The sequence below is a fragment of the Panthera onca genome, chromosome A3, assembly GCF_046562875.1.
Source record: "Panthera onca isolate mPanOnc1 chromosome A3, mPanOnc1 haplotype 2, whole genome shotgun sequence".
Lineage (NCBI taxonomy): Eukaryota > Metazoa > Chordata > Mammalia > Carnivora > Felidae > Panthera > Panthera onca.
The window spans coordinates 39,393,538-39,417,527 of record NC_138341.1 but is presented as its reverse complement, the minus strand read 5'-3'; the positions used below and the strand labels follow the sequence as shown (position 1 = coordinate 39,417,527).

The 23,990-nt window shown below is 39.6% G+C and overlaps 1 protein-coding gene across 1 annotated transcript in view; it reads right to left on the bottom strand.

Moving 5' to 3' along the window:
* The window catches only part of CHMP3 (charged multivesicular body protein 3), a 52,520-nt gene that overhangs the window by 3,643 nt on the left and 24,887 nt on the right, over positions 1–23,990 (bottom strand). The window contains exons 3-4 of the mRNA XM_060655883.3: positions 11,705–11,884; positions 1,567–1,688 (exon numbers count right to left, since the gene is read on the bottom strand). Of these exons, the coding sequence (XP_060511866.1) occupies positions 1,567–1,688; positions 11,705–11,884 (302 nt within the window). The remainder of the gene's footprint in view (positions 1–1,566; positions 1,689–11,704; positions 11,885–23,990) is intronic.

Here is a 23,990-nt window from a genome sequence, read left to right as displayed (position 1 = left end):
CTCTGTGCCACACAAAGGACAGGGGCTGGGACAAATGGAATAACTAATATCATGTCTTTGCCCTCGAGGAGCTGGGCCCCTACCACAGGCTTCAGTTTGTACTTGGGGATGTATATCCTGGAGTGACCTCAGTAACTATTATCTACTACATGCAGGCCTTCCTCCAAATCTATACTCCTTTCACTATTCAGAAACCACTGTGGAAAAGACCCCAGGTCCTTGAAGGGGCTTCCACTCAGATCCTAGTGGTCACAAATTTAGAATTTAGCGGGCCTAAAGTCATTCCAAGAATTACCCTGTTATCCTGTTCTAGACGGACAGTCATCACAACTTGGGAAAAAAGATCCATGTACCACTTTTAAAGGACACACACTCCTGACCCTGGTCCCTCCTTCCTACTACTGCCCAAGGATTTCTCATCCCAAAGACCTAGGTTCTGAGCTTTATATGTTGCTGTTCTATCAGTTTTCTCCAGTTCCTCTCCCCCATGCCTCAGAGTCCTGCATATAATTCAAGTTCATAAATGAAATTCCCTAGGAAGAAGAAACGCAATTTCTATGCACAAGCTGAGGTATACAATGTTGGCTCTTAGGTCACAAGTCAAAAGTGTGAAACACACCTGTCTGAGATACTTCCTACCACCATTTCTGAGGCAGCTCAAGCAGTAAGGTCAGACATCTGTGCTCCAAGCCCAGATCTGTCACTTACGACCAAGGCCACTTAGGTAAATTACCTGGCAATTTGAAGACTCAATTTCCTCCTGTGTAAAATAGGGTAAAAAAAATATCTCCCCCACAGGGTCACTGGGAGGACTCTATAGGACAGCACGTGTGACGTACCACTGGCTGGCAGGGAACTCAGTAACCGTGCTCTTCTGAGCCTTGTCCCTCCCTGTCTGAAGGCCACCGGTATAGGTCCTCTCCAGGCCCTGATCCTGGGGGTGGCAGGTACTTACTGCTTTCGGTTCTCAGTCTCTCCTCTTCTGGCCTAAAATAGGGGACATTAAACTGCACAGAGTGTGGGCCAAATCCAGTCCACTGCCTGTGTAAAGTTTTACTTTGACACAGTCATGCTCATTTGTTTATATTATCTATGGCTGCTTTTGTGCTACAAAGCAGAGTTGAGTAGTTACAACAGAAATGTATGGCCCATAAAATATAAAATACATTTTATTATCTAGCCCTTTATAGAAAAGGTTTGCCAATTCCTGGTCTGGAACGACTTCCCTCCCCAGCGTCACTAATACTCCCCTGAGGAAGACCCTGGTTTCTTTCGGTCTCCCTGCTCATGTTGGAGCCTGGAAACTCTAGCTCCCTGAATCTTCCACCTCCCCTTGAGCCTTGGGTATACTTTCACTTCTTCTAAGGAACACTGGCAATCTGACCCATCCTCTGCCATGCTCAGTTCAGACAGTTTCAACCAGTGCTAACAGCTGCTCCTCGGTCTTCAAAATCATTTCTGTCCAGCAACAGTGGTCCGTCCATTCCCACCCAGCCCCAGCCCCCTGCTCTGCTGGAAGTGACTGCTAACTGTTTGGAATAGGATGCAGAGTTGGCCCCAGGTCACCTTCATCATCTCTTTGGATAGCTCCCTCATAGTGGCCTGGATTTCTGGGATCTTCACAAGGCTCTGCATGGCCTTCATCACTTCTGTGCTCTTCTGTAGGGAACCGGCCACTCGCAAAACCGCTGAAAAGGAAAAGGAACAGGATCGTTCAACAGAATGTGACACAGGATTGGGAATAAAGCATGACAGTCAGGTGCGCCTAGGTAGCTCAGGTGGTTAAACATCTGAGTCTTGATCTCAGCTCAGGTCTTGATCTCACGGTCATGAGCTCAAGCCTCGCCCCACACTCTGTGGCAGGTGTGAAGCCTAATTAACAACAACAAAAAAAGAGTGATAGTCAAATTATAAGCTATTCTAATAAAAGAGAACAGTAGTAGGTAAACTCCCAAAACTATCTGTGAACCTACATTACTATGCTAGTTGACCAAGAGACTGACTTTTCTAAACCGTACACTTTAGCTACAACAGGTACAAACTCTGAGCATGCACACCATCCGGCTGATGTGGAAAGCAGCCTGAAGGCGTGCATCTGAGCTTTAGGGAAGGAAGCCCACTAGGAATGACTGTGATACCAGGACAAGTCACACGGGAGGAACAGCTCTAGATCTTGCCAGGGCCACACTGGAAAATACAACACTTTAGGCTATACACAACTAGTGTTCCCCATACACCAGCCTACGGATGGCTGCGGCTCTCTGAGGGCCCTGTCACTAGTCCTCAGGAAAATGAGAGAAATCAGGATGAGATACATAGTCTACGTGTTGCTGTATGGCGGTTACAGTTCCTTGCTACGGAAACATTTTCTGTAGTTTGATCATATACACACTTCTATATAAGAAATCATGGTAATAGCAAATGATCATCCCTCTGCCCTGCACCCTACCCACCACCACACACACATCTTTAACATGTCAAAGATATGGCAGCCTTCCAAATCTTTTTTGCAATATCATGAGACTTAAAGTTCTGAGCTGTCCAACAAAACTGGCACAGAGACCACCTGAGCACTGCAGTGCCTGGCTAAGCCACGAGTTACTAAAAATTTACCCATCTGAATCCAGACTCTAGGCAGCTCTCACATGTAAGGGAAAAGAAGAGGCAAGGAAACAAGAGTGACCAGGGAAATGTCTGGGTGACATACACACCAGTTTGCGATTTTTCTAAAGGAGTAAGGAAGTTTGTTAGTTGCAGAGAATTCTTCATTTCTCCTTAACATTGGAATGGGGAAGTGAAATACTGATCTATTAAGATTAAGATTAGTATATATAACAGCAGAAATATCAAGAATCTGTATGGATGAAATAAATTATATATGCCACTATAATGATACAAAAGTTTTAAAATATTAAAGTTACTATTGGTTATTGTAAAAAGGTAAGTGAGGGAAAGAAGGGCAAAAATAAAGTTTATTCCATATAGTTCTTTTTGAACTATAAAGTCTGATGTCTACACAGGCCCATGTTTTATCCTAATTTACATGCTGAGTTTCCCACAGAGAGTGCTTGAACATGACATGTGTTCAATAAACTTTTTTGAGTTGAATTAGTAAAAAAATAAAAATAAAAAGATGGGAGCTAAAGAAAAAAACTGGTGTGATAAGTATTAAATACTAAAACATTTGTACTTTGAAAAGGGTATGAATTTCTGATTGTTAAAAGAAACAAGAGAGGCGCCTGGGTGGCTCAGTTGGTTGGGCATCTTGACTCTTGATTTTGGCTTAGGTCATGATCTAATGGTTTGGGAGTTCGAGCTCTGCGTCTCCCTCTCTCTCTGCCCCTCTCCTGCTCTCTCTCTCTCTCTCTCTCTCAAAATAAACAAACAAAAAAAAAAGAAGAAGAAGAAGAAGAAAAGGAAGAGTATAGTGGGAAAAGAAGAAGCAAAAATAAACTTAGAAATAAAACTAATCCCAAAAGACTTTAATTTGATTGCCAATCAGGATTGGGGGAAGTAGATTTTTAAAAGGCCAATGCTACAATGGAAACTCAAAACAAAGAAGATGAATATACAGAGAAAAATAAAAGACTAAAAACTAAAATGTACTTTCTATGTTCCACAAGGAAAGAAGCATGTGAGGAAGATAAAAACTGTTTTATAATAAGTCACCCCTACAGCAGAATGAGAAGTAGGCCATAAGCTGGAAGAAAATATTTGCAAAAAACAAATGAGAAAGGAATGTTTATCCAATGTATGCAAAGAACTCTTAAAACTCAGTAAGAAAATGAACAATCCGATTAAAAATGGGCAAAGACCTAAACAGATACCTCACCAAAAAAGATGGCAAAAACCCCGCAAACCCTACACGAAAAGATGATCAACATATCATTAGGAAATTGCAAACTAAAACATGGAGATACCACTACACATCTATTAAAATGTCAAAATCCAAAACACTGACAACACTCAACGCTGGTGAGGATGTGGAGCAACAGCAACTGCTGGTGGGAATGCAAAATGGTACAGCCACTTTGGAAGACAATTTGGCAGTTTCTTACAAAATTAAACCTACTCTTATATATGTGCTCCTTGGTATTTACCCAAATGAGCTGAAACGTATGTCTACACAAAAACCTGCAGATTGACAGCTTTCTTCATTATTGCCCAAACTTAGAAGCAACCAAGATGTTGCTTGCAAATGAACAACAATAATGGAGCAAATAAAGCGTGGTATATACAAGGGAATATTCAATGTTAAAAAAAGCTCTCAAGCCATTAAAAAAATGAAGGTAACTGGGGCACCTGCGTGCTTCAATCAGTTGGGCATCCGACTTTGGCTCAGGTCATGATCTCACAGTTTTTGAGTTTGAGCCCTGCATGGGGCTCTGTGCTGACAGCTCGAAGCCTAGAGCCTGCTTTGGATTCTGTGTCTCCCTCTTTCTCTGCCTCTCCCCCACCGTGCTCTTTCTCTCAAATAAGTAAACCTTAAAAAAAAAATGAAGGAAATTTACTTACATGCATATTACTAAATGAAAGAAACAAATCTAAAAGGCTTACTTAACACATTGTATCAGTCCAACTATATGACATTCTGGAAAAGGCTACTACGGAGACAGTAAAAAGATCAATGGCTGCTTGGGGTGGGAGGAAGGAGTGAACAGGCAGAGCACAGAAGATTTTTTAGCTATACATATTTCACAATAAAAAAAGAATCTCCAAAAAGGTTAAAATGATACAGAAAACAAGAGGTTAGCATTATAAAAGCTACCTGACATTTAAAATTAGAAAGAGCAAAGTCACACGGGAAGGGATCATGACATGAGTCTCATTGCCTGGTTATAGCTCTTTCTGCTAGTCCCTCCCCAGCCCACCGCCAGACCTTCCTGCTGTTTTTCCAGCATTCCAGGCTCCTCCAGCTGCAAGGTCTCTGTATGCTCCTCCCTCAATATGCAGGGCAGGGCCCCACTAACAGCTCTAGAGAGTGGAGACCTAATGGATGGATTTCTTTTTTTAACAGTATGCTTCATGAATTTGCATACCATCCTTCTGCACAGACCACTGAATCTTCTCATTAAAGTCACCAAGAATGGTGATATGTGCTGCCCAAGAGAGGACAAGATATCTTTTTTATTTGGAGGTGGACTCATGATTTTATTCCCAGTGCCTTCCATTGTGCCTGACACAGCTGACTCTCAAATGCTGAATAAACCAATGAATGCATTTAGAAGACAACAAGCAAAACTATGATATTCAAACTGGATTTTAAAAAATGTTAAACATATTCACGTCTTAACAGCAAGCAACACTGAGGTGGTTAATAAAGACTCAAATGCCTCTACATATAGTGACATATTTAGATCAGAAATGTGTTATTCCTTTCTTGTACTGACCATAAAAATTCCAGAGCGTTTCTTTATGGAAATAAATAAAATCAACCAATTTCATATGGCAAAAAGAAGGGGAGGGACTTTAACAAATAGAAACTAGTTCTCCCCAAATTTTCAATTACATAGAATGATGGCACCTGGGGAACAACTTGTTGAAACTCTCAACTTCTCACTTCCCCTCCTTCCAACTCCTGGCAACCACCAGTGTACTTTCTGTCTCCGTGGATCTGACTATTCTAGGCACCTCATGTAAGTGGAATCATAGTTATCTGTCCTTTTGGGACAGGCCTATTTCACTTAGCATAATGCCTTCAAGGTTTATCCACATTGTAACAAAGTGTCAGCATTTCCTTCCTTCCTTCCTTTTTTTTTTTTTTTTTTTTTAAAGTTTGAGAGTGAGAGAGAGTGCGAGCAGGGGAGGAGCAAAGAGAGGGGGAGAGAGAATCCCAAGCTGGCTCTGCATTAACAGCACAGAGCCTGACAGGGTTCGATCCCACGAACCATGAGTTCATGACCTGATCAAAAATCAAGAGTTGCACACTCAACCAACTCAGCCACCCAGGGGCCCCATCATTTTTTTCCTTTTAAGGCTGAATAATATTGTGTGTATATATACCACATTTTATCTATTCATCCTTCAACGGATACTTGGGTTACCTTTACCTTTTGCCTATTGTCAATAATGTGACTATGAACATGGATGTACAAATATCTGTTTGAGTCCCTATTTTCAATTATTTTGGGTATATACCCAGAGACATTATTTCTGAATCATATGGTAATTCTATTTCCTGTCTCACCTTTGAAACTTTCTCTTAACTTACTCCCCCTTTTAAAGCATACTCATCATCTGTCTTATTCTGCAAGAAGCTGCTGTCAGAAAGCTATCACTTGGAAAGCATCTAATCATAACGTATTAATAGCTGACAAGGCTTAACATGTTACCCTTCCCAGGGATATCTGCATTTTAGCTGAAGATCTTGAGGAAAGTGACTTCATCAAATGGTGGCTTTTCAAAGCAACAACAGGCTAGGATAGAAGGGGGGCAGACATTGAGGGCAAGACCCAAATCTTAGGAACTCTCATTATAGTATTTCTAGTTTTCTCTTTTCTCATTCCAAAATACAGACTCCTCCCTCCTGCTCTGTCCTCAGTGCCACCCTTCTCTGCTGTATTTAATTTGCCAGCAGGAACATCCTACTATAAGGCCTCTCAACAACCTCCCCAGGGCTTCCTCCCACCAGCCTGGTGCTTAAGTACTTAGAAGCAGGGTGATGATCCTCCTGGAGTCAGTCTGGACAGCCCCACATAGAAGCTCTGTTCTCTCTTTAGGACCGCTTCCCTTCTCTCAGTTTCCAGTGTCTTTTAATGACCCTGCATTCTTTTCAGGTTCAAGGTCTTAAAGCATTTCCAGCTTATTGGTACCCTGACTACATCCATTTACTCTGCATCCAGACTAAAACTTCCCAGTGTCCTCTCTTCCATGCATCTCATTTGACTAAGCTACTCAGGTCCTGCCCATGGCCACTCAGGTCCCCCGCCTGCCATCCTGCTGTGCCAGTCCCTTGCTGCACCTACAGTTTGTGCTCACAATGTGCACGGCACTCTACTGCCTACAAAATGGAATGATAAGTCCTTGCTTAACTTACAAAACTGACTCCAAATTACCTTTGGAGCTCTACCTCCCACTGCCCCACTTAATGTGCTCTTGTCAAACTGAAACATGTACTCTTTGCTGAACACAGCCTGAAGTATTTCATCTGTGCCTTTGTGCACCCTAATCCATGAACTGAGATGCCTCTGATTCGCCCCAGAATACTTTTCCTCTGAACTCGTCCTGCAGTTTATCTGTGCCACCCCTACAGCGATCTCAATCTGAGCTTGTCTCTGAAAACCCTTGCTCTCCTGACGGCTGTAAAAACTGTCTTCCTCACCTCCCTGCTCAGCCTCTCCGGCCATCCCTCCTCCATGTTCTCCTGCACCCCAACCTCCAGGAACTTCCTAAATGTGCAGTTCTTCTTGGCCCCAGGGCTCTCCTACGAGCTGCCTGGCACTCAGGTTGGAGCACCCATGTCGTCCTTCAGTATTGTTGGTCCCTGAAAGGAGCCATTCTCCACTCCGGTTCCCTTTTCCAGTCTCCTGGTGCTTATCACAGTTTGCAAGAGAAGTATCACTTACTTGACTATTAAATTTATTATTTTTTAGGTATTTTTATTAAATTTACAGATTAGCTGCTTTCATCCCATACCTAAAGGGCAATGACTGTGCCTATAATGTTGACTATCCCTGGTGCCCAGCAATACATCTGCCACATAATAGGGGCTAAAAAATGGATTTATTAAAGAATTATCATTTCACTCTTGGTAGCTTTGTCTGCCCGAGAATACTGGGGAAGTTTCTCATGCTGCCTACACTTAATCCAGCCTCCCCACCATCCCCACCCTCTCCTTTTCTTTCTTAAAAAAGAAGAGAGATAGAGAAGAAGAGGGTGGTGAGAAGGAGCTCTGACAAACAGTTCAAGGAACACTAGAACATTTCAGAAAGAAGTGTTCATGAAATAAGAACAGGATGATTTCAAATTTTTTTTTTCAACGTTTTTTAATTTATTTTTGGGACAGAGAGAGACAGAGCATGAACGGGGGAGGGGCAGAGAGAGAGGGAGACACAGAATCAGAAACAGGCTCCAGGCTCCGAGCCATCAGCCCAGAGCCTGACGCGGGGCTCGAACTCACGGACTGCGAGATCGTGACCTGGCTGAAGTCAGACACTTAACCGACTGTGCCACCCAGGCGCCCCAGAACAGGATGATTTCAAAAAAAATCAGAGAACTCTTCTGTAAATTAAAATTCAGATAGCCAAAATGAAGAATTTGAGAGAAGAAATGGGAAATAAAGTTAAGGAAATTTCTCAGAAAGTGAAACACAACAACAAAATTGGTGACAGTGATCATATTTTGAGCTACATATAGAGCAATCACCACACACCAGGCGTTGCTTGATAAGCCTCACAACTACTCTATGAGGAAGGTGCTATTATTATTTTCAAAATGGAAAACAGGAAAGGTAAGAAAATTAAAGGATCAGTCTGGGAAGTCTAACAAAATCTTCTGCTTCCAGAAAGAAAGAGAAAATACAGTGGAAAGGAAATGATCTCATGAACACATCCAAGAACTAAAAGACCAGGGAACTGAAGGGACAGCACCCTTGTCTTTTAGGAATCCATGTGGAAATATTTACAGATGAAACTGTGTGGGGTCTTAGGTTCCCCAGGGGGAAATACAAGGGAGTAGATGCAGATACAGATGAAGTAGGACCAGACAAGATTTCTGTGCAGGTGTAGTAATTCTGACATAACCATTAAGATATAAGTGGAGATGCCACCCACACCCTAGGTGACAAAGTCAGGTGTGAAGATAAAAATGTGGAAAGCAGTATTTTGAGGCATGACATTAGATAAGGCCACCTGGGGGAAGAGAGTGAATATGGAAAACAGCAGAGGATCTAGAACGGAGTCTTAGGGCACTCTGACTCATTTAAAGACCAAACAGGGGGCGCCTGGCTAGCGTGGTTGGTTGAGCATCCAACTCTTGATTTCAGCTCAGATCATGATCCTGGGGTCGTGGGACAGAGCTCCAAGTTGGGCTGTGCATGGAATGCAGAGCCTGCTAGGATTCTCTCTACCTCTGCCCCTCTCCCCCACTTGTGCACGTGTGCTCTAATTTAAAAAAAAAAACAACCAGCAAATATTTTACTTTCCAGTTGAGAAAACCACAAATAATATGTATCTGAAACAAACAAAATATATTGTTATGGGTGTATATTTAAAGGATAACAAGCTCTGACTTCTGTGCAGTACATTCAAGAGCTTCTGTTTACTACTGAAAGTACATGCTACAGGAGAAGAGATTTTTCATGTGGATGATTACCTATGAGCTCTACCTGCTTGAAAAGGTCTTTAGGAATCAGTACACCAGAAAGAAAAGCTAAACAGAAGACAGTGATCAAGTACACTAGTTCCCAGAGAAATGTTATCTGCTGTAATAAGGTAACATTTCTTCTCAAACATTACAAAGTCTGACAAGGGTTGGTGAAAAGGTATGGAAAAAGGAACTCTCATCCACTGCTTGTGGGAATGTAAATTAGTAAAGCCTCTTTGGAGAACAATTTTGCAATTGTAGCAAATTTCAGCCCACTTATTTTTAACCCAGCAATTCTACTTCTGAGTATAAAATTGTTCTAGAGAAACCTTTACACATGGGCAAAAGAGAAAAGACATTCACAGCAGCACTGTAATAGCAAAATATTGAAAACAGCCTAAATGTCCATCAGTGGAGGAAAAGTAAAATGTGATACATCCATCTGATGAAACACCATCCACTAGTTAAAAAAAATATGTCATTATGGGTATGCTTCAAAAACACAATGATAAATGGAAAACAACAAGGCAGAATGGTATATATGGAATACCATTTCTACCAACATCAAGATTCATAACAGTGATTAATTATGGGGTGGTTGAGAGAGAAGGGAACTGGGAAGACGTATTAAAGGAGCTTCAACTTTAGTAATACTGTTTCTTCTAGAATATAAAACTGAAGCAAATACAACAAAATGTCAAATTGTATTCATTCCGGGTGACAGGTACTTAAACATCTACATTATCCTGTGTACTTTCATCTTTGCAATTGGGGAAACAAAAACGGCTGTGCATACAGAGCTTTATGGGGGGTGTGGGGAGAATAAGCCAGATGTTTTCTAATGTTCACTCAGAAAAGGAAATACCGAAAAAATTTTAAATAAACTCATCAGGGTCACAGCACAGAGCCCGACGCGGGCCTCAAACCCACAAACCGTGAGATCATGACCTGAGCCGAAGTCGATCACTTAACTGACTGAGCCACCCAGGAGCCCCTGAAAATGTTCGTTAGTGTAAAATTTCTCTGTAATTTCTGAGTCCACACTCAAGTCTAAATATCTAACAGTCATTTGGTGCCATTCTCAAGGAACTATAATTCTGAGTTAGGACTTCTTAATTTAACAGAAATTAAGTTAAAAAACAGAAACTAGGGGTGCTTGAGTAGCTCAGATGGTTAAGCGTCTGACTTTGGCCCAAGTCCTGATCTTGCGGTCCATGAGTCTGAGCCCAGAATAGAGCTCTGTGCTTGACAGTTTGGAGCCTGGAGCCTGCTTCAGATTCTGTGTCTCCCTCTCTCTCTCCCCCTCCCTCACTCACACTGACTCTGTCTCCCTCAAAAATGAATAAACATAAAAAAAATTTAAAAAACAGAAAACAACTGGATGTAAATTTAACCTATGACTCAAGCTGTCACTGGCCTAGAGACAGATGCATGTGAAAGATCACAACAGTATTACACTGGACAATAAAAGAAAACTAAATTATGTTTATTTTTATTTTAAATATTATAATACATTTTTAGAAATTAAACTGATAGCTCACATGTGTGAATACCCATTACAAGTTTGCAGATTCCTAAGATGTAAGGAAGCATTAGGTAGAGAGCCAGAGATAAGACAGAAAAGGAGGTGGGGTTAAAGCCAAAGATAAACTTGGATTGAGTGATTATCTATCTATCTATCTATCTATCTATCTATCTAAAGTAGGCTTCATACTCCGTACAGGGCTTGAACTCACGACCCTGAGATCAAGAACTGAGCTGGGATCAAGAATTAGATGCTTAGGGGTGCCTGGGTGGCTCAGTCAGTTATTAAGCATCTGACTCTTGATCTCGGCTCAGGTCATGATCTCATGGTTTATGAGTTCGAGCCCTGGAATTCTGTTTCTCCCTCTCTCTGATCCTCCCCTACTCATGCTTTCCCTCTCTCTGTCTCAAAATAAACATAAACTTGAAAAAAAAAGAACTGAATGGTTAACTAACTGAGCCACTCAGGAGCCCCAGACCTGGACTATTTTAACATTCTGCCTTGGGTGACTCTGCTCTCGGAACAGAGAAAATTCTCTTCTTATTCCTCCAATGCACAGGCTCACTTCTTACTCCTCCGACTCAACTCTCAGGTCACTTTATAACACTGTTCACATGAGGCAGAATATTCTAAGCAAAGAAGATTTATATGCTTATTTTGCCATTATTGCAACAACACTGCAAAAGAAAATTAATCATAAAATAATGATAGTAATAATTATATTTTGCATTTGTGTAACACTCCAACCAAGACAATATAAAGAATAAAAACCAGAGTGAAGTCTGTTCTTCCCATTCAAGAAATCCAGCCAGTACTAATAAAAGTAGCAAGAGCCATCAGCATTAATGAGGAGGCTGCAGATAATGGCCATCTTACCCAGCTGGTTCTTCATCCCCATGAGCACAGAGTTCATGTGAGCTTTGGAAGCATAGAGCTTGCTCACAGCCTTCCTTGACCTGATCATCTCCTTGGCCAAAACTACACAGACGTCTTTCTGGCCCTTCTTGGCAGCATCTTTCACTGACCGTTTTACTTTTTCTTCTTCTCTTTGGATATCTAAATTTAGAACATAAGACAAAACACCAAAAAATTAAGGGTAAACCAGATTTATTGGCATTCAAATCCATTCTTATGGTGATCTAAATGGGTCTATTAAAAGGAAAACAGAGGTGCCTGGGTAGCTCAGTCAGTGGAGGGTACAACTCTCAATTTTGAGGGTTTTTTTTTTTTTGTTTTGTTTTTTAATTTTTTTTTTTTCAACGTTTTTTATTTATTTTTGGGACAGAGAGAGACAGAGCATGAATGGGGGAGGGGCAGAGAGAGAGGGGGACACAGAATCGGAAACAGGCTCCAGGCTCCGAGCCATCAGCCCAGAGCCTGACGCGGGGCTCGAACTCACAGACCGCGAGATCGTGACCTGGCTGAAGTCGGACGCTTAACCGACTGCGCCACCCAGGCGCCCCATCAATTTTGAGGTTTTGAGTTCAAGCCCCATGTTGGGTGTAGAGATTACTTAAAAATAAACATTAAAAAAAAATTTTTTTTGAGAGAGAGAGACAGAGCACGAGTGGGGGAGGAGTAGACGGAGAGGGAGACACAGAATCCGAAGCAGGCTCCAGGCTCTGAGCTGTCAGCACAGAGCCAACATGGGGCTTGAATACATTTACTATGAGATCATGACCTAAGCCAAAGTCAGACACTTAACTGACTGAGTCAACCAGGTGCCCCTTAAAAATAAAATCTTAAAAAAAAACTAAAAAGAAAAACAGAGAGGATGATTTAAACAAAATTAAAACAATTAATGTGATAGGTTTTCATTATTTCCAGAAACAACATTAAAGTAACTTAAGAGTAAACAGGTAAGTAAATCCTATTACATTAGGCAAAATTTCAAAACTGCCTTTCCAAGGCCATTCTCACATTCATTGGTACTGTACTAAGGAACTTTAAACATACTATAAATGAGCTTTCTCTAATAATCAATAATGTTTCTACAATTATGGGAGTATAATCTCTGTACATTTATTAATGATTTATAAAAACCTGCAACTTGAGGAAAACCCAAACATATTAAAGTCTCAAAACATCATCAACCAGAGGTAAGATACGTCTGTATTATATGCTTTATGAACAGCAGAGATACTTTTATTGTGGTAAAACACACATAACATAAATTTGCCATCTTAACCATTATTTTAAGTGTACAGCTAAGTGGTATTAAGCACATTCATTTTGTTGTGAACCATCACCACCATCCATCTCCAAAATTCTTTATAACTTTCAAAACTGAAACTCAGGCTGTGTGCCCAGGGTCATGGGGATCTGTCTCTTGCTTTAACAATGTACGTAGACAGAAAGGCCCCATACCATTTTTCTTTTTTTTTTTCTTTTTTTTTTTAAATTTTTTTTCAATGTTTTTTATTTATTTTTGGGACAGAGAGAGACAGAGCATGAACGGGGGAGGGGCAGAGAGAGAGGGAGACACAGAATCAGAAACAGGCTCCAGGCTCCGAGCCATCAGCCCAGAGCCTGACGCGGGGCTCGAACTCACGGACCGCGAGATCGTGACCTGGCTGAAGTCGGACGCTTAACCGACTGCGCCACCCAGGCGCCCCCCATTTTTCTAGTTGCAATTGTTGGAATCATCTTCTCTGCCATCCTCCACCTGTGGGATCAGCCAATACCACATTTCCAGCTTAACTCCTTACTGCTATTAAACACAAGTGCCCAGATTCATCTGAAGTATTCCACTGAGGTTCTGAGATTCCTAAGAATCATTCCACCTTCAACTTCCTGGTCAACATTTACCTGTGTACCTCCTATACCTGCCTCTCCTGGGCTTCTATTTCAACTGCTAGAATGTGACTCAGCAGGGCCTGGGCCACTTCCTTCATAAGTGGGCACCTCGCATCTCTTGAAGATGAAAAATCAGCTCCCTCTTCCAGGAGGTGCAGAAGCCGCCTCAAGATCAGTGGGGTAAAAACTCCAGGGTTCTAGACAAGAACCTGAAGCAGGCCCCTTGGGATCTGAAAGCCAGGGTTCTGCCCACGCAGACCCCCCATGTCTGAGACTTTTTGGAGAACCATTTCCTGGATGAGGAGGGGAAACTCAGGAGGATGGTGACCACCTGACTTGCCTGCGCAGGTTGGCCAGCCACCAGGCTGGGCAAAGGTCTCTTTGAAAGGCTCACTCCTCAAGCAAGACTAAGTCTGCATAGCCCGGCAGCCTCTGAAGGGATCCCTCTGGCACCCCCTTGGTGTCTGGGCTTCTGCCTGAGCCTCCCTGTGCAGCCACGAGGCAGCTTTCAACCACCCAAGAGCCCCACCCTGACCATGTACCAAATGGAAACAATAATGCTTTTTGCAGCAAAAACAACAAAAAACCTCAAACTCAAACCCATTAAACAATGACATCCCATTCCCTCCTCCCATCACCCCCCCAGTAACCATCATTCAACTTTCTCCCTTTACGAATTTGACTACTCTAAGCACCTTATATAAATGGAATCATAGAGTATTTGTCTTTTTGTGGACTAGCTTATTTCACTTAGCATAACATCCTTAAAGTTCATCTGTGTTGTAGCATGTATCAGAATTTCTTTTTAAGGCTTTCCACTGCATGTATATGCCAATTTTGTTCATTCATGTATCAACAGGCATCTGGGTTGCTTTTAACTCTTAGCTATTGTAATAATGACACTATGAACATAAGCATGCAAATATCTCTACAAGACCCTTTTCAAATTTTTTGTGTATATACCTATATTACCATAGACTGGGTGGCTTAAAAATCATAGATTTATTTCTCACAATTCTGGAGGCTGGAAAGTCCAAGATCAAGGTGCCAACAACCAATTTGGTTCCTGCTGAGAGCCTACTTCCTGGTTTGCAGACAGTTAGCTTTTTGCTGTATCCTGACATGGCCAAGAGACACAAAAATTCAGTCCACAGCATTCTGCTCTGCCCCCTCCCCCCGCCCCAAATTTATGTCCTTCTCACATGCAAAATGCACTCATTCCATCCCAACCACCTCAAGTGTCTTAACTCGTTCCAGCATCAACTTTAACTTCTCAAGTCCAAAGTCTCATCTAACGCCTAAAACTAATGTAACATGTAAGCCAACTATATTAAAAAATAAATTATATATAAAATATACAATCTAAATTTTTTTTAACGTTTATTCATCTTTGAGAGAGACAACAGAGCATGAGCAGGGAGGGGCAGACAGCGAGGGAGACACAAAATTCAAAGCAGGGTCCAGACTCTGAGCTGTCAGCACAGAGCCTGATGCAGGGCTCGAATTCATGAACCATGAGATTGCATGACCTGAGCCAAAGCCGGATGTCACCCAAGTGCCATATATATACACAATCTAAATCAGATATGGGTGAGACTCAAGGTATGATTGATCCTGAGGCAAAATTATTCTCCAGTTATGAACATGCAACAGGCATTCCAAAAGGGAGAAATAGGGAAGGAAGGGGTGACAGTCCCAAGCAATTCCAAAACCTAGCAAGGCAAACTCTAGAAGACCTTAAAAGTCAAGAATAATCTTCTTTGACTGAGTGCTCTGACTTCCAGACCCACTGAGGTGGCAATATCACCCTCATACTTTAGTGGGGTACCACCATGCTGTGACTTTCTGTAAAGGCTCCATCCAACCTAAGGCTCTGCTGGGTGGGGGGGAAGGGGGGGAGGGGAGGGCATACCACCAGGGGTCTACTAGAAGTCTTTCCCTACAGCTTTGATTAGAAGCAGTGTGGGTTACTAGAACCAAGATAGTAGCTCTGATGATCTCTGAATCAGCTTTTGAGACATTCTTTCCTTGAAGAACAGTGCAAGTTTGAAGCCTAATGGTCTGTTTTATTGTCCTGTCCTGCAGAATCTAAGTCTGACAGCCTTCGTTCATTCTGACCTGTATCTATCTCCTTCAGTCCAAATTGGCAGTAATCTTGCTGGGGTCACTGAAGAAGTCCATGGTTAACACACATTCTAATCTCTTTATCAAATGGTTGGTCAGTCATACCCTTGTGTCTTCTTCTAAACATGCTTTCTCATTTTTTGCAATATGTACAGATTGAGACTATTCTAAATCTTTAAGTTCTGTTTCCTTTTTGTTTAACAATTCCTTCTTTGAAATAATAAGTGAAGTCAGCAAGGTTGCCTGATAAAATACACAGAAATCAGCTACATTTATATACATTGATAACAAAGTGGCAGAAAGATGAATTAGGAAAACAATTCCATTTACAACTGCACCAAAAAGAATAAAATGCCTAGGAATGAACTTTACCCAGGAAGTGAAAGACCTGTACTCTGAAAACTATTAAAACAATGATAAAAACAATGAAGATGATACAAACAAATGAAAATATATTCATTCCATGCTTGTGGACTGGAAGAATATTAAAATGTCTATACAATACAAAGCAATCTGCAGATTCAATGCAATCCTTATTAAAGTACCAACAGCATTTTTCACAGAACTAGAACAAATAATACTAAAATTTGTATGCAACCACATAAGACCCTAAAAAGCCAAAGCAACCCTGAGAAAAAAGAATAAAGCTGGAAGTATCATAATCCCAGGTTTCAAGATATAGTACAAAGCTATAGTAATCAAAACCCTATGCTACTGGCACGTGCGCACGCACACGCGCACACACACACACACACACACACGACATATAAACAAATGGAACAGAATACAGAGCCGAGAAATAAACCCAAACTTATATGGTCAGTATATGACAAAGGAGGCAAGAATATACAATGGGGAAGACACTGTTTTTAGTAAATGGTGCTGGGAAAATTGGACAGCTACTTGCAAAAAAATGAGACGATACCACTTTCTAACATCATACACAAAAATAAAGTGGACTAAAGAACTAAACATGAGACCTGAAACCATAAAATTCCTAGAAGAAAACATAGATAGTAATTTTTTTTTACCATGGCCTTAGCAACATTTTTCTAGATAAGACTACTCAGGCAAGGGAAACAAAAGCAAAAATAAGTTATTAAGGCTACATCAAAATGAAAGCTTTTGCAAAGGAAGGAAATTGTCAACAAAAAAGCAACCTGCTAAATGGGAGAAGATCTTTGCAAATAATATATCTGATAGGGGTGAATATCCAAAGTATATAAAGAACTTAAACAACATATCAACACTAAAAACACCCCAAAAAACAAAAAACCCACCCCAAACAAACCAATTAAAAAATGGGCAGTAGACCTGAACAGACATTTCTCTGAAGATCACCAACAAACACACAAAAAGATGCTCAACATTACTAATCATCAGGGAAATGCCAACCAAAACCACAATGAGATATCACCTTACACCTGTCAGAATGGCTAGAATCAAAACAACAAGAAATAACAAGTGTTGAAGAGGATGTGGAGAAAAGAGAACCCTCATGCACTGTTGGTGGGAATGTAAATTGGTGCAGCCACTGTGGAAAAGAGTATGGTGGTTCCTCAAAAAATTAAAAACAGAAATACTATTTGATCCAGTAATTCCACTACTGGGTATTTACCCAAAAACAACAAAAATACTAATGTGAAAAGACATATGCACCCCTCTGTTTATTGCAGCATTTACACTAGCCAAGATAAAGACAGAATAGAAAGATGTAGATAATAGAAAGATAAAGATAATAGAAAGATATCTCTTCTGATAAAGGCACTAAATCCCATTCATAAAGGATCCACCTTCATGGCCTAATTACTTCCCAAAGCCCCACTTCCTCCAAATACTATCACACTGGGGATGAAGGCTTGAACATACGAATTTTGGGAGCAAAACAAACATTGAGTCCATAGTAATACTCAAAAGCAGAATTGTGGAATCACATGGTAATTCTATTTTTAACTTTTTGAGGAATAGTCATACTGTTTTCCACAGCTGTTGTGCCATTTTACATTCCCACCAACAGTGACCACTGGCTTAAATTTCTCTACATCGTTGCCAACACTTGTTTCCCATTTTGTTTAATTGATAGCAGCCATCCTAATGGGTGTGAGGTGTTATCTCTTTGTGGTTTTGATGTGCATTTCCCTAATGATCTGTGATTTTGAACACTTTTTCATGTGCTTATTGACCACTTGTGCATTTTCTATGGAGAAATATTCTAAAAGCCTGAAAGTCTATTCAAAACCTTTACAAATTTTTGGATAGGGCTATTTTTTAGTTGTTGACTTTTAAGGGCTTTATATATATATTCTGGATATTAATCCCTTATCAGATATATGATTTATAAATATTTTCTACCATTTGGTGGGTTACCTTTTTACTGTTACTGTTTCTACTATGTATTTTGAGTCACAAAAATCTTTGATCTCCATAAAGTCCAGTTTGTTATATATTTTTTTTGTTGCCTGTAGTTTTGGGGTCAAATCTAAAAAATCACTGCCAAATCTAGTATCATGACGCTTTTGCCCTATGTTTTCTTCTAGGGATTTCAGTTTTAGCTTTTACATGTAGGTCTTAATTTTGAGTTAATTTTTGTATATGGTATTAAGTAGGGGTCCAACTTCATTATTTTGCATGTGGATGTCCAGTTCTCCCAGCCCCATCTGCTGAAAAGACTCTTTTCCCCAGTGAATGGTCTTGGCACCCTTGTCAAAAATCATTTGGCCATATATGTAAGGATTTATTTCTGGGCTCTCAATTCTATTTCATTGGTCTTTATGACTGTCTTCATGCAGGTACTACACTGTTTATTTATAGTTTTGTAGTAAGTTTTGAAATGAGAGAGTGTGAGTCCTCTAAATTTGTTCTTTTTCAAGATTGTTTTAGCTCTTCCCTGCGATTCTATATGAATTTTAAAGTGGATTTTTCTATTTCCGAAAAAAAGTCTTTGGGATTTTGAAAGGGTTTACATTGAATCTGTAGATCACATTGGGTGCTATTGATATCTTAACAATGCTAAGTATTCCAATCCATGGACACAGAATGTCTTTCCATTTACTTAGATATTTAATTTCTTTCAGTAATGTTTTTATAGTTTTCTTTGTACAAGTTTTCCACCTCCTTGGCTAATTCCTAAGTATTTCACTCTTTTTGTTGCTACTGTAAATACGACTGGTTTTTAAATTTTTTTTTTAATGTTTATTTATTTTTGAGACAGAGAGAGACAGAGCATGAATGGAGGAAGGTCAGAGAGAGAGGGAGACACAGAATTTGAAGCAGGCTCCAGGCTCTGAGCTGTCAGCACAGAGCCCGACGCGGGGCTTGAACTCACGGACCGTGAGATCATGACCTGAGACGAAGTTGGACGCTTAACCGACTGAGCCACCCAGGCGCCCCAATAGGACGGTTTTCTTAATTTCTTTTTCAGACTATTCACTGTTAGTGTATAGAAATGCAGTTAATTTTTTTATGTTTTATATCCTAATTTGCTGAATTAACTTATTAGTTCTAACAGTTTTGTTGTAGAATCTTTAGGGTTTTATACACATTAAGATAGTATTATCTGAAAAGAGATAATTTTACTTCTTCCTTTTCAGTTTGGATGCCTTTTCTTTCTTTTACTTAATTGCTCTGTTTAGAGATTCCAGTACTCTGTTGAGGAGAGGTAGCAAAGTCAGGCAATTGTTGCGGTGTTTCTAATGGTACAGAAAAAGCTTTCTTTCACCACTGAGTGTAATGTTTGCTGTGGATTTTTCACATATGGCTTTTATTATGTTGAGGTAATTTCCTTCTATTCCTATCAATGTTACCATAAAAGGGTGTCAAATTCTGTCAAATGTTTTTTCCATCAACTGAGATGATCATGTATTTTTTCCTTTATTTTATTGATGTGCTATATTACATTGGTTGATTTACATATATTAAACTATCCTTGCATTCCAGGAATCCAATTTTGCCATGGTGAATAATCCTCTTGAATTTTGTCTGCTAGTTTTTTTTTTTCTTTGCTTTTCTTTTTTGGTTATTTCTGCATCAGTGTCCATAAGAGATATTGGTCTGTAGTTTTCTTTTCCTGTAGTGTCATCTGGCTTTGGTATCAGGGAAATGATGGCCTTATAAAAGAACTTAAGTGTTTTCTTCTCAATTTTTTGGAAAAGTTTGATAAGAGCTGGGGTTAGTTCTTACAATGTTTGGTAGAAATCACCAGGGAATATATCAGATCTAGGACTTTTCTTTCTCAGGAGATTTTTGCTTACAGATTCAATCTCCTTACTAGTTACATCTGTTCAGATTTTCTCTTCATGTTTCAGTCTTGGTAGGTTTTGTGATTCTAGGAATTTGTCCATTTCATCTACATTATCCAATTCATTGATGTACAACTGTTCATAGTACCCCTATAATATATATTGTCAATTTTTTTTAGAATCGTAGTAGCACTCCCACTTTCATTTCCAATTTTAGGCATTTGAGTCTTCTTTCTCTCTCTTTTGTCCTTTTAGTCAGTGTAGCAAAGATTTGTCAATTTTATTGGTGTTTTCGAAGAACTCACTTTTGATTTCTTATTCTCTATTGTTTTTCTATTCTCCATTTTATTTATCTCTGCTCTAATCCTATTACTTCTTTCATTCTGCTATTTTTAGGTTAAGTTTCTTCTTTTTCTAATTCTGTAAGATGTAAAGTTAGGTTGTTGATTTGAGTTCTCCTTTTTTAATGTAAGCATTTTTACAGCTATAATTTCCCTCTGAGTACTGCTTTTGCTACATACCGTAAGTTTTGATATACTGTATTGTGATTTTCACTGATCTATAAATACTTTCTAGTTTCCCTTATGGTGTGTATCTATCTATCTATCTATCTATCTATCTATCTATCTATCTATCTATCTATCTATGATACAGATATAGATGTACATATCGTATATATACATATAGGCCCATATACTGTTTTGAGTGTGTTGGGGTACCTGGGTGACTCGGTCAGTTAAGCATCTGACTTCGGCTCAAGTCATGATCTCACTGTTTGTGAGTTCAAGCCCCACATCAGGCTCTGTGCTGACAGCTCAGAGCCTGGAGCCAGCTTCAGATTGTGTGTCTCCCTCTCTCTCTGCCCCTCCCTCGCTCACACTCTCTCTCTCTCAAAAATAAACATTAAAAAAAGAGTGTGTTAATTTCCCAATATTTGTGAATTTTCCAGTGTTCCATCTTCTGACTTCTACTCAACCTTGTGGTCAGAGAAGACACATTATATAACTATATTTTAAATTGATTGAGACTTGATTTTTGAACTAACATATAGTCTATTCTGAAGAATGTCCCATGAGCACTTGAGAAAAATATGTATTCTGTTGTTGGGTATTCTGTATAGGTCTATTAGATCTAATTGATTTATTATGTTATTCAAGTATTCTTATTTCCTTATTATTTTTTTAAGTTTATTTATTTATTTTGAGAGAGACAGAGACAGCACAAGCAAGGGAGGAGCAGAGAGAGAGGGAGACAGAGAATCCCAAGCAGGCTCCACATTGCCAGCATAGAGCCCAACATGGGGCTCAAACTCACAAAACTACAAGATCATGACCTGAGCAAAACCAAGAGTCAGATGCTCAACTGACTGAGCCACCCAGGCACCCCCCTTATTTACCTTATCTGGTTGTTCTATTCACTTTTGAGAGTAGGTTATTAAAGTCTCCAACTATTATTGTAGAATTACTTCCCCCTTTAGTTTTGTCAATTTTTGCTTCATATATTTTGACAATCTTTTCAGGGGCATAGATGTGTATAATTAATTGTTATATCCTCTTATTCTACTGAAACTGTTAATAACATATAATGTCCTTCTTTGACTCTTCTAATCTTTTTTATTTAAAGTTTGTTTTGTGTAAATATAGCAACCTCCACTCTCTTTTGGTTACCATTTCCATGGATTATCTTTTTTTGTCCTTTCACTTTCAACCTATTTGTACTTTTGGATCTAAAGTGATTAAGTCTCAGGGTCACCTAAGTGGATCACTCAGTTGAGCATCTCTTGATTTTGGCTCAGGTCATGATTCCAGGTTCATGGGCTCCAGTCCCCTGTTGGGCTCCATATTGAGTGTGGAGCCTGCTTAAAATTCTGTCTCTCCCTCTGCCCCTCTCCCTTATTCACACTCTCTCTCTAAAGTAAAAGAAAATAAAGTAAGTCTTTTGCAGACAGCATAGAGTAGAATCATTTTTTAAAAATTCCATTCTGCCAGGGTGCCTGGGTGGCTCAGTCAGTTAAGCGTCCGACTTCAGCTCAGGTCATGATCTCGCAGCCCATGAGTTCAAGCCCCGTGTCTGGCTCTGTGCTGACAGCTCAGAACCTGGAGCCTGCTTTGCATTCTGAGTCTCCCTCTTTCTGTCCCTTCCCTCCTCTTGCTCTCTCTCTCTCAAAAATAAAAATAAATAAACATTAAAAAAAATACATTCTGCCAAGCTCTGTCTTTCAACTAAAGATTTAATCCATTTACATTTAATTACTGATATGAAGGGGCCTACTTTTGCCACTTGTTGTATTTTTCTGTAGGCCTTACAGCTTTTTCTTTAATTTCCTGCATTAATGTCTTCTTTTGTGTTTACTCATTTCTTTTTTCATAATGGAACTTTTCAAATCCCTTTTCATTGGCTTTTTGGTATAATGTATAGCTATTTTCTTTGTGATTACCATGGATATTACACTTAATATCCTAAAGTTATAACACTAACTTGAATTCATATGAGCTTAACTTCAATAGTATACAAAAACATTACTTGTATACAGCTCTGTCCCTACCCCCATTCAGTTACTGATGTCACTGAAGTACATTTTCTGTACTGTGAGTTCAAACACATATTTTTTTTTAATGCTCAAGTCTCCTAAATCATGTAGAAAACAAAAACAGATATACAATCAATGTTACAAAAATGCTAGCTTTTATAACTGTCCATGTATTTACCTTTAACAGAAATATCTATTTTTTCACATGGCTTTAAGTTGCTGTCCTATTTTAATTTCAACCGAAAGGACACCCTATAGCACTTACTGCTAGGTTGGTCTAGTGGTTAACAAATTCCCTCAGTTTTTGTTTATCTATGAATATCTTGATTTCTCCCTCATTTTGCTGGATATAGGATTCTTGGCTGATAGTTCTTTCAGCATTTGAATATATCGACCCACTGCCTTCTGGGCCTCAACACTTCTGGTGAGAAATCTGCTGAAAATCTCACTGAGGATCCCTTCTATATGGTGAGTCATTTCTCCCTACTTTAAACATCATCTTTCTAAAATTTGATTATAATGTGCTTTGGCATGAGTCTGTTGGAATATACATCATTTGGGGTATGTGGCACTTATTGGATTATATTCATGTCTTTCATAAAATTAGGGAAGTTTTTGTCAATATTTCTTTAAATCATTTCCCTGCCCCTTTTCTCTACTTTGCTTCTGGGACTCCCACAGGGTGTATGCTGGCCTACTTCATGGTGTCCTACAGATCCCTTGGGCTCAGTTTACTTCAATTTTTTTCCCTTCTTCTCAGACTTGATAATTCCAACTATACTATTTTCAAGTTCACTGATTCTTCTGCCTGCTCATATCTGCTTTCAAATAACGCTGGCAAATTTTTCATTTCAGTTACTGTACTTTTCAGCAGAATTTCTTCTTTGTTTTTCATGCTTTCTCTTTACTGATGTTTCCATTTTGTTCATGAACATTTGTTCATGGTTCTGTCATTTTCTTGACCTTGTCCACATCTTACCTTAGCTCTCTGCACACCTTTAAAACAACTGTTTGAAAATATTTGTTGAGTAAATCAGTCATCTGGTCTTTCTCAGGGACATTTTTTGTTCATTTATTTTCTTTTGGATGGACCATATTTTCCTGTTTGTACATCTTGTGATTTTTTTGTTATTGTTGAAAATGAGTCTTTGAATCTTATAACTCTGGAAATCAGACTCTCCCACTTCCCCAGGGTTTGCTGTTTTTTATTGATGTAGGGTACCTCTGTGCTGGGCACCAACCTGCTGCACTGTAAAGTTAAAGTCTTCTCAGATCTTTTCAGAGCTGCATTTTCCCCTCAGTGTGCATGGTGACCTTTTATATTCCCTCATATATATGGTTGTTTTTGGATGTCTTAGCTGTTGATATTAGGAATGTAAAATAGTGGAGTGCTCTGGAAAGCACTATGGTGTTTCCTCAAAAATTAAATATAGAATTACCATTTGATCCAGCAATTCCACTATAGGGTATATAC